At 44.9% G+C, this 11,665-nt stretch overlaps 1 protein-coding gene across 1 annotated transcript in view; it reads left to right on the plus strand.

Annotated features, from left to right (window-relative positions):
* The first annotated feature begins 258 nt into the window (after positions 1–258).
* Positions 259–11,665, plus strand: part of slc4a5b (solute carrier family 4 member 5b) — a 38,908-nt gene continuing 27,501 nt past the window's right edge. Inside the window, exons 1-4 of the mRNA XM_062554085.1 lie at positions 259–672; positions 834–937; positions 5,504–5,565; positions 7,477–7,701. Of these exons, the coding sequence (XP_062410069.1) occupies positions 5,505–5,565; positions 7,477–7,701 (286 nt within the window). The 5' untranslated portion in view covers positions 259–672; positions 834–937; position 5,504. The remainder of the gene's footprint in view (positions 673–833; positions 938–5,503; positions 5,566–7,476; positions 7,702–11,665) is intronic.

Here is an 11,665-nt window from a genome sequence, read left to right on the forward strand (position 1 = left end):
TTCCACATTACCTCAGTAGCGATGGTGCAGTCCAGGGCATAGCGTTGGTTTCGTACACGGCTATAGAATGCATTCCTGTCGGAAATGCCCTGGTAAGCTGAGCTAAAGGACTACTCTGCACACTGAAACCATTAAGCCACTTACTGGCATCAATATGAAACAAGGGAAGGTACTGCAGATCCTGATATGTGAACTTTCAACTCTTTTGTCAGCAGCTGATACATGGAATTGTACTTGTACAATGTCTCCGAGCGACGATGCCCGGCTCGGTGCATGCAGTGGTGAACGTGAGGGGCCACTGGGCACAGGTTGGCAGGGCAGAGGGCAGAGGGGATTGGCAGAGCAGGAGCCAGCGCCCATGGAGCCATCTGATCCGAGCACCCAGTATCAATACCTGGCAGCCATGACAGCAGAAGGCAGCAGCCATTGATGTGTCTCACACAGGCTACCAGTCACGTTCCCTGACACCACCCCATGACACACACACACACACACACACACACGCACGCCACCCCCCATGTGTTTGACTCCTACTTTCTACCCCCCCCCCCCCCAGGGGTATTTGATCAGATCGGTGGGGGAGGTGACATGGGCGAAGACTGACTGTCACTGCGCGGGGTGTTAGACTCGATGAGCTTCCGATCTCATACGCACATACGAGTCCATCAGAGTGTGAGTTAATGCAAGCGGCGTCGGAAAAACTTTTGGTTTTACTGTCTCTACTGTGTCAGGTGGTGCGCTAAAGAATGGCTCTGTCCATAACAGCCGTGCAGCAATAGACTTAACTCAACGCAGTGAACTGGTTTTGAATGTAGTTGCTCCTTTTTTTTTAGGGATTTTTGGGACAGCGTAAGAGTGACTCAACGTGAACTCCACAACCTTCAGGAACCTCAACAACCTTTCACTGTTCTCCCTTCACCCCACACACTCAGGCCAGGTAAGACTCTCATTCATTTCAATGTGAAGTTTTCAGTATGCAGTTCTGTGTGTGTGTGTGTGTGTGTGTGTGTGTGTGCTGTCTAGGATAAAACCCAGTGGGGACTCTGCCCAGATTGGTTTAACCAGCAGATGATATGGCAAACAAAGCATGCTGTGAACAAACTTTTATTTGTATTTGCTCAGCAAAGCACACTGGTATTATAAGCGGATTTTTTTTGTTCTTGGATACGTGACATGTCAGTAATGGGCAGTTTTGCACTCCAAATGAGGCATTATTTTGGGATAATCGTGAACGTTCTGTACTGCAAGCAGATGCTGTGAAATATTAGGTGCCAACTGTGTCTTTGAGTGTTATTTGGTTGTGTTGTACTGGATAAACAGCATTTTTCAAGAGATCCTAATAATTACAGTGAATATACTGAACCATTTATGCGTTGTGTGTAAGCAAGTACTCGCATCAGCATCTCATGTTGATACTGATAGTCGATGAATATGGAGCATGTGGAACCTTAAACTAACATGAGCTAACTAACGGCATAGTTTCTGGGGTGGTTGTCATATAGAGTACAGTACATTAAGGATGTTTTTATTGGTCTTTTGGACTTAAGTCGTAGTACACAGATCTTAAAACCTGTGTGGTGCTTGCATGTGTGTGGTTCCTGCTTGTGTGTGTGTGTGTGTGTGTGTGGTTCCTGCGTGAGGATGTGACTTTAGGGAACTTTGCGTTGTGAGCTGATTTCCTCTCTTACATAATCTTCTCCTCACTCCATATCACATTTTACTCTGTAATCAATCCGTGCTACACTGACAGTGGACGGCCACATAATTAGTTTATGGGATTGGATGGGGTCCAGTAAGACACACACACACACACACACACACACACACATACACACACACACACACACTTTGTATCACACTCACTTACCCGTGTACACAGATTCTCTCTCACACTGGCTAACACACACACATTCACACACACACACACACACACACACACACACACACATACACACACCCTGCCCCCAGCACCCACCAAACAACCATAATGCACACACACACACACACACACACACACCCTGCCCCCAGCACCCACCAAACAATCATATGCACGCACACACACACACACACACACACACACACACCCTGCCCCCAGCACCCACCAAACAACCATAATGCACACACACAGACACACACACACACCCTGCCCCCAGCACCCACCAAACAATCATATGCACGCACACACACACACACACACACACACACACACTCACACACACACACACACACACACACACACACAAAAAGGCTTTTCCGGGGCTGATCAATACCCTGTCGTGGCTGATTAGAGGATGCTCTGTGGGCTGCTGTGCAGTCAGTGTGAAGGGCGTTGATGCGACTCTCATTACGCACATGGCCTGGTAGGCCACAGGAAGTCCTCTCGCTCAACGTCCTGTTCGAGCCTCGTCCAGCCTCATGGAAACATTGGTGGACACCATGTCGACTTCACACTCGGGTTCATGTCCATCAATGGACGGCAAGTCGACTTCACACTCGGGTTCATGTCCATCAATGGACGCCAAGTCAACTAATCACTTGGGTTCATGTCCATCAATGGACGTCAAGTCAACTAATCACTTGGGTTCCTGTCCATCAATGGATGCCAAGTCAACTAATCACTTGGGTTCATATCCATCAATGGATGCCAAGTCAACTTCTTACTTGAGTTCATATCCATAAGTTAGTCAGTTATGGTTCCATAGTTACAGTACCCTCCATAAGTATTCGAACACATGCGAAAGTTGACTATAAAGAGGAATGTAAAATCATATTTTGGAAATTGATCTTAATGCCTTAAATAAAATAATGAGGAAATATCCAACCTTTAAGGACATCAATTTTCTTTGTGAATGAATAAATCTATCTGAAATATATAATAATCTATCTAAATAAATAAATGTTTTCCTTAAAACACAGTGGTGATACAGCAAGTATTGGAACCCCTATGTTAACCCTATGTGTTAAAATTCCCATATAGAGGCAGAAGCAGATTGTTTTTTTTGTTTTTTTTAAATGCCAGTTATTTCATGGATCCAGGACACTGCAGTATGCACCCTGATAAAGTCCCCTTGATACCTAGAGTTGGCATGGTTTCATTTCAGTTAGCCTATTAGCTGGTTTGATTTGCATTGAGCTCAATGAGAACGAAACCAGCTAATAGGTTAACTGAAATAAAACCCTGATATACATATACAATATACATCAATTTCCAATAGATGGAAAGCATACGCTTGGTGGCCCTCTATGGGCTTTCACCGCACTATGTTCATTTAACAGATCTGGTAGCGGATCTGTAGTTTGATGGAATGAATGAGACATAAGAAACTAGAAATTTGACTTGCTTTGATGTCGCAATACAGTACATCATACTTCCATAAAATCGTGCAACATACTCTACCTTGTCTGTGGGTATCGTTATTTGCTGGATAAACAAATAGTATGTGACAGAGTAAAAGTGCTTTAGTGTTGCTTTAAAATAGTTTGATACTGTATGTGTCTTGATATGTGTCTTTGAATCTGACATGTGCTTCTGTTTCTTTCAATGAGCTGTAATTGATCGCTTATTTTTCAAATGGTGCCTGACACTCATTGTTCTTTCAAATCAGAGTCTACATGTACATGTACGTGTGTGTGTGTGTGTGTGTGTGTGTGTGTGTGTGTGTGTGTGTGTGAGAGAGAGAGAGGTGACAGAGTGAATCCATGGTGCACTGCCACCTCACTCCTAATTACCTTCCTGCTAATTATAAATCCTCATTGGGTTTTCCTCTTGTGTGGGCATTGATCCCATGATGCAGTGGGGCCACGTGCTGCCCCGTGTGAGACCTGACACGACACGACACAACGCAGCCCGATCACATGGCCTCTGCAGGACAATCTGGTCCACCCAGACTCAAGGCAATGGAAATAAACCCACAGAAAAAAAAATCAAAGATCAAAGCTTGTGTGCTCGTCATATCCTCATGTATGTGTGTGAATGCCGTGGAGTCAAATGTACCGTATTTTCCGGAGTATAAGTCGCACCAGAGTATAAGTTGCACCAGTCAAAAAATGCCTCATGAAGAGGAAAATGCCATATATAAGTCGCACCTGACAATAAGTCGCATTCAGAAATGTATTCACAAAATCCAAGACCAAGAACAGACAGAGGCTGTTACTAGACACAGAGGCCAAAAAGATTAATATTAATGTCGAGAAGGCTTGAATGGCCACCCATCTGTAGCTGTAGACTGTAGACAGCAATGTTTACTCCTCTTTCATTTTGTAATTATTCAAAAACATGTTAAATTTCATATATAAGTCGCACCTGACTATAAGTCGCAGGGCCAGCCAAACTATGAAAAAAGTGCGACTTATAGTCCGGAAAATACGGTATGTAGAAAATCATGTGCTAAATAATTCAGTGTGAATGCTAATGAATGGGGGAGGAACACCTACAGGATGGTGTCCAGTAAATATAACATGTTCCTTCCTATGACCTGTGGGAGTGTTTCGCTTGAATTAAGAGAGAGAGAGAGAGAGAGAGAGAGAGAGAGAGAGAGAGAGAGTAAATTGTTGCAGCATGCACTCTTAGACCAAGTTCGGCAGGGCAGGGACTCTGAAATGGGTGAGACCTCTCTGGTGAAGTTAAAATCGAATAAAACAATCACGCGCAACCAATGTTAAACCTTAACTAAGACGAGTTGATACATACCTCTCGCATTTCAATGCATGCACTCAAAGGCTCTGGCACGTGGCGCTACTTTGATAGCACTTATCTAGCCCAGTTCATTCAGAGATGAAGTTAGAAGCGATGAGACACCTCCTCGTTAAGGGAAGTGTAGTTTGATATGAATAAACGGTGGAGTGTTCCTTTAATTAACTTCAGCCTGACTCTGTTCACTTTGTGTGCCTGACTTGTGTGTGCGCTCTGGCCACAGTACTCAGTAAAATATGCTGTCAAACTCAAACCACTTCCTTTACTTGACCCTAATTTAATGCTGTATGGAGATTCATGATAAGTTATTCAAACACCTGTGGATAAGATGATGCAATATCTCTTCACCAAGGAGCTTTGAGGAACATTCAAAGGCAAAGAAATGCATTAAACTTTTTGAATTACAGTATAAGACACCAGGTGGTGTTGGTGCTGAAGCTTTGATATACAGTATATTGTGTATAACTGGTGTGGTTTCCTGTAGGTCCACTACTGTAATATGCCGAGGTGCTAAGATGAAACAATCAAGCGGAAATGCATCTATTAATAAAATACTTCATATCTCCATAGTCCATACATCATAGATAGTCAATGTTTATCACCATGTTTTACTTACTTACTTTACCAAGAAATAGTGCAGTCTAGTGCATATAATATCTGAAAGTCAGCTGCAGATTGGAGAAAGATGAAGAGGTGTAGGGTGAAAAAGCAGCTGAGTTTGGAATATGTCAGCTTGGCTCGGTGAGCTGTAGAAAGGTCTTGATCACCGTGACCTCTCACCCTTGAACTTTCCTCTTTGATTTGTTTCAGGATGGATCATGACTGGCATTCGAGCAGGCGAAGTGGCCACCGGCACTATGATGATGACGAAGGTGAGTGTGTGTGTGTGTGTGTGTGTGTGTGTGTGTGTGTGTGTGTGTGTGTGTGTGTGCGTGTGTGGAAATGTACAGACTGTTGGCTTGACATTTGACATTATTCACATGGAGACGTATATTGATGACCTATACAGGGTCAATATTCAGTCTGGGAGCATGATTGCAAGGCAGATACCAGTCGCACAGGGCTCATATGGTGAGAAGTTGCTAATGTGTTTGTGTGAGCCTGTGTGCATGTGTGTGTGTGTGTGTGTGTGTGTGTGTGTGTGTGTGTGTGTGTTTTCGTACACATATGATATGCCCATTAGCGAGCCGTTGTTTGTCAGTGATATGACTCTGTGATCTATTAGTGTAATATCTTAGTGTGATCTTTTAATGTGATCCTTTAGTGTGATCTGTTAGTATAATCACTTGGTATGATCTGTTAGTGTGATCCCTTATTGTGATCTATTAGTATGATTTCTTAGTGTGATCCATTAGTGTGATCTGTTGGTATGATTTCTTAGTGTGATCCCATGGTGTGATCCCTGCTCTATGTTTTCCCTCTCTTTCCCTCCATTAAGTTCACATGTGTTTCAAAATGAACCACACACACACACACACAAACACACACACACACACACACACACATGCACACACAGAGTTGTTTAGCTTAGACTTTTACCCAAAGGTTTTCACCTGCCAGAGAACTCTGAACGGTCAATTTTGCATGGCTCTCAAAAACTCTCACATTAAGATAATACAATACAATATTTATAATACAATTTATTTAAGCAGGGTTTGTAGAGATTGGCATTTTCAAAATCATTCTAGAACTTTCTAAATCGGAACAGAATATCATAAGCAGAATCTCAAAGGTCAGTCTTCTCGTTTAGAATTTAGAGGGTTCTTACCGCATTGAGGTGATGTGACTCTGTTCCAGCTGGATTGGACCCAGAGCTCAGCAGCCGTCCTACTGCATGCCCTGCTGGGCTAGTCTCTCTGTGGAGAAGTGGAGAGAGGGGGGAGCAGTCTGTTCCAGTGGCAGACTGATTATTTTCAGGCCATACCTGGGCGGTTTCGCTTGGCCTGGGGCTCGCGCACGCTGAAGTAGGTCAGAGACCTGGGCAGTAAGGCGCTTTGCGGAGACTGACATGCTCAAACAATGGGCCAGATTTACTTTGAAAGCAAACTCTGATGTCTGAGCCTTCTACTACCCCACCCCAAAATCACCCTCCCCCTGCAAACGACCCCCCCCCACACCCCCACACCCCCATGAGATCTACTCATGGTCCATAGGGAAATGATTAGAACATTGTGGTTTATGTTAGAGCTTATTCCATTTGGGTTGGTTATAAGGATTCCGAGCTCAGTTCACAGGCAAAGCGGTTCATACAGTATATCAATATGGCACTCATGGTATTGTTCCTTTGTTTGCACAGTATTAGTGGGGTTGATTTACAGTAGGGCCACTGAAAGTAATATGCCAGTACCCCAGTGTCCATAGACAACAAAATATATGTAGTAAGAATAACTATACTTTGATGGATCATGAATGTAATGTGCATGTGTGTATAGTCAAGCCGAGTTTATCTATACAGTATACTGTAGCACATTTTATACACATTGAGGTCATTCAGTGTGCTTTATAATGAATGCACATGCTTGTTCCTGTTCTTTCATGTGAAACGATCTGTCCCATATTCAACTCCATCTTTCACTCCATCTATAGTAATTTCCTGCGTATTAGCCGCATTGTGTATAAGCCACAGGACAGTGTTTTATGCAAATTAAAAGAAACAAAACCATATTGATACCATATTAACTGCCCCCGTGTATTAACCTCACAGCAGAAGAAATTTTGCTAAATCGATGTATAAGCCGTGGCTAACAGTTGGGAAATTACACTATCTCTCTGTCCCCTTACAGACCAACAGTCCATCTACATCGGCGTTCCGGTTCCGCGAGGCTACAGACGCAAACGTCGTCGCCACCGCCACCGGCACAACGGGGAGGAGGGCCGTAGCGAGCGCAGACACGGTCGTCACGAGCACCACGGCCGCGACGAGCACTACGACGACGACGACGACGGTGGCTCAGAGGGACCCTCGCATCATCAGTCGCAGCAGTCGCTGTCCGACGTCAACTCCACAAGTGAGCCCCTGACATGCGCGCACACACACACACACTTGCTCACTCACAAACTTGATATAACTTGACAAGATAATCACTAAAGGCTGTCTTTAGAACTTGCGGATCATCTGAATATGAACACTCTGTGGCGTTCAGAGTATGGGTGTTGAATGAAGCTATGGGTGTGTGAAGTACGGTTGTGTAAAGTGTGGATACGTACAGTATTTGTGTGTGTAGAGCATGGGTCTATAGAGTATTGGTGTGTGTGTGAGTATGAGTTTGTGTGTAGAGTATGAGTGGACAGAGTATTTCTGTATTGAGTATTTCTGTGTTAAAAATATTGGCATGTAGAGTGTGAGTGGATAAGAGTATTTGTTTGAGGAGTACTGATGTGTAAGAGTGTGAGAGTGTACCGAGTAGAGGTGTGTGTGGTGAGTATGAGTGTGAGAGTGTACCGAGTAGAGGTGTGTATGGTGAGTATGAGTGTGTAGAGTTTTGGCGTGTGCATTGCAATATGGGGATGTTTGAGTAGGTTACGCGTGGATGGCGATGTGTTGTTATGAAGCCTCGTCTGACTGTGAGGTGGCACAGGAATGAGATTGAGCAAGACCTGATTAATCGCTCCCCGTAAGCCACACACGCACACACACACTCACACGCACACACCCTCACACGCACACGCACATTCACATTCACACACCTATTCCCCAATGCCTGGGCATTCTCAAGCCCCTAAGAGGCTTATAACCAGAGGAACCCCTAACCCCGGGCCCCAGGCCCCCAGCCCTGGGCCAGTACCCACCCGCAGCCCTGGGGCCCTGGAGCCCTAAGGCCCTGGAGCCGGGGACGATATGTCAGAACCAAAGCTAAAGCACCCGGAGCCACAGCCTGTCTAGACTCCCAGCAGGACACAGCAGGACATCCAGCCCTGTGGTATTTTCACTCTCATGTCAAATGTCTGTGAGAGCATATGTCTACTCATGAACTTATATTGCTGGCTTGTGATTGGTTTAAGTCATAAGGAGTCCTGGCGTCTATGTGGCAGTGATGTTTGGACATTCCTGATTCCTAATAATTGATCAAAGGATTCTAGAGCTTATTAATGTTAATGGAATTACAAAAAATGTCATTGTATCATTTTCCAAATTATAGGAAAACCTGTGTAGACTATCTATCTCTAATAATATCTGAGCATGATAAGTATGTAAGGCAGTGAGGGAAGAGTAAGTTGGTGAAGCGATGTTAGTCAATGAACACACTGCAACCGTGACTTCAATGAATAAAATCCTCTGCTTTGACCAGAGGTGTAGAGAACGGTGAGAGACGCTTGCTCTGTGAACAGACCTGGTCAATTACTTTTGCATTTATTCATTTGGTGGAAGCATTTGTCCAAAGCGACTTTTAACTTTTAAACTCCAGGACTAAAGCTTCAGAGTTAGAATAACATTTAACTACAGCACAGAGGAGAATATAGCTTGGAGTTTTTCCGCCGTATCTGTCAATACTTGTGCTGGTGGCTAGGATTGCCTATATATTAACTACTAATAGAAGTGTGGTCTGTGGTCTTGGTCTACTCCAGAAGCCTCCGTTGTGAAGGAGGTCTAGTGGCATCTCAGAGTGAAAGGACCGATACTCATAGGAGGAGGAGGAGGAGGAGGAGGAGGAGAAGTGGGCTTGGAGTGGTGCTTGTGGACCCTCCCAAGCGTGAGCTACTTTACTCTGTCGTGGATTTTTTTTTTCTTTCTTTCTTTCGTTTTTTTTTTTTTTTTTTCACGTTGAGCCCCAGAGGAATTAGGCTGATAGCTCTCGAGGAGGCCAACTCAGTCTGAGAGTAGCCAGCAAGCAGGGCTGAAGGCGGTCAGTCAGTCTGTACGAACCAGCGACCAGCACAGGACAGGAGGAAGGCCTGGCCCCCCAGGGAATGGTGGGGGACGAAGAGCTAAAGCTTTCGTGGGCAGGATATAAGACGGACTAGCAGCAACAGGACCACACGTCTGCTGACAGGGGACTGACTTGTTGAACAAGAATCGTGGATCAAAGGGTCAAAGAGAGACGACTGTGGTCTGTGGACAGCTGTGAGGTTACTGGTGTGTGTGTGTGTGTGTGCGTGCATGTGTGTGTGTGTGTGTTTATGTGTGCGTGTGTGTCTGTGTGAGTGTGACTGTGTGTGTGAGTGAGGGCGTTTTGCTCTAGTGTGTGTGTGTGTATTGTGAGTGTATGAGACATGAAGCAGGATCAGGGAAGTGAGGGGAGGCTTCCTGGAACTCCCATGAGCCTCCAGGAGTCCCTGTTGTCGCTGTCGTCCAGCCTTGCCTCCCGCTGCACGCTGCCCATTGGTCAACGAGGTAATGTCCTGCTATCGCCACGGTAACGCCACGCTAACATCACGGTAACGCCCTGGTAATACTCTGGCAGCAGAGGGACAGTTCTGAGCATCAGTGACGGATTTAGAACCATTGAATCCTCTGTTTCCATGGCACCTTCTCGTCCTCCTCTTCCTCTTCTTCCTTCTCTCATCTCATAGAAACAGGTTAAATAGTTAAATAGGTTGAATTATGGACTCCTTTATTTCGGTGTTAGGGTAGTTAGTGGGGTCCTCAAGTGGGGTGAGTAGAGGTTGTAGTGGGTAGTGGGGTGGGTAGTGGTTGTAGTGGGTTTTGGGTTGTGGGGAGGGTAGAGGTTGTAGTGGGTAGTGGGGTGGGTAGTGGTTGTAGTCGGTTTTGGGTTGTGGGGAGGGTAGAGGTTGTAGTGGGTAGTGGGGTGGGTAGTGGTTGTAGTGGGTGTTGTGGGGAGGGTAGTGGTTGTAGTGGGTGTAGTGGGGTGAGTAGAAGTTGTAGTGAGCTCAGGCTGGTTGATATTTCTTGAGCAGTCAGTGGTTGATGTTCATGTATGTGTGAGGCTACTTTCACCTAGTTAAGAGTTATATTATTATCTGGTTGTGAGAGGTTCCTCTGTGGTCTACCTTGAACACCATTTAAAACGAAGGCATACAAATGTGTTGTTCATGATAGTACTTTTCATGATGGGACTTTTTGAAAGGTACATGTTTGGTCTTTTTGGAGTCTGTTTTGCATAAGACTACTGGAATGATCTTTCAGTCTTTGCTGCTCACACTTTGCACTGCCTTAGCAACTGTATTTCAGAATGATGCTCAAATGGCACATAGGCGCATGGTATAGTTTGTGACTGTAAAGCAATGTGTTGTTTACAAAATGGCACATCCAAAGGGTATACTAGTCATGGATTATGTGTTTATTGAGCATATGTCGATTTCTCAGTAGTTTTGTATGAACTGTACTGTATGTATCCCCCAGTTACAAATGAATGAATGGAGTTGATGAAGAGGTGTGACCCACAGGCTGAAAAGTCTAAAAATAAGCTGCGGGGTCACATACACGACATACCAGAGCCCCACACATGGGTGTCTCTGCGCTGGGATCAGTGCGGATTACACGGCGGCCCGCAATCAGAGAGGGAAAAAAATAACACCCACGTGCGTTTAATCTTGCCCGAGGTCCGCAAGCCAAGACGGGACGGGCCAGAACACGACTTCTCATGCCGCACGGAACTCAGCAGTCAAACACACCGCAAGATATTTCACTGCGTTTCAGCGACTGCTCAAACACCAGAGGCCACAGAGGCACTTAAAAATGTTTTCATTCACTTTGCATAGTTTGTATGTTAATGCAAAACTATTTTTTTAGGTTTTTATGCTTTTATAAGCAGTTAGATTTGGTATCATCTTCAAAGGACTTTGCAGGGAACCTCATGGGGGGAACCTCATTCATAGTCTTCAAACAACATAAAACAAACAACAAAAAACAAAAACTCCTCTGCCAGTAAACTTTACCGGGTTGGCAAAGTGTCGCCCAGAGTGTATACTGTATGTGCTGTGAATTCACAACACCGTTTCACAGCTTGTCATTAATCCATTTGGCATGCTATGGAGCAACACTAGCCCTGATGCATAGACATGTTTGTTTGG

Source organism: Sardina pilchardus, chromosome 14 (assembly GCF_963854185.1).
Source record: "Sardina pilchardus chromosome 14, fSarPil1.1, whole genome shotgun sequence".
Classification (NCBI taxonomy): domain Eukaryota; kingdom Metazoa; phylum Chordata; class Actinopteri; order Clupeiformes; family Clupeidae; genus Sardina; species Sardina pilchardus.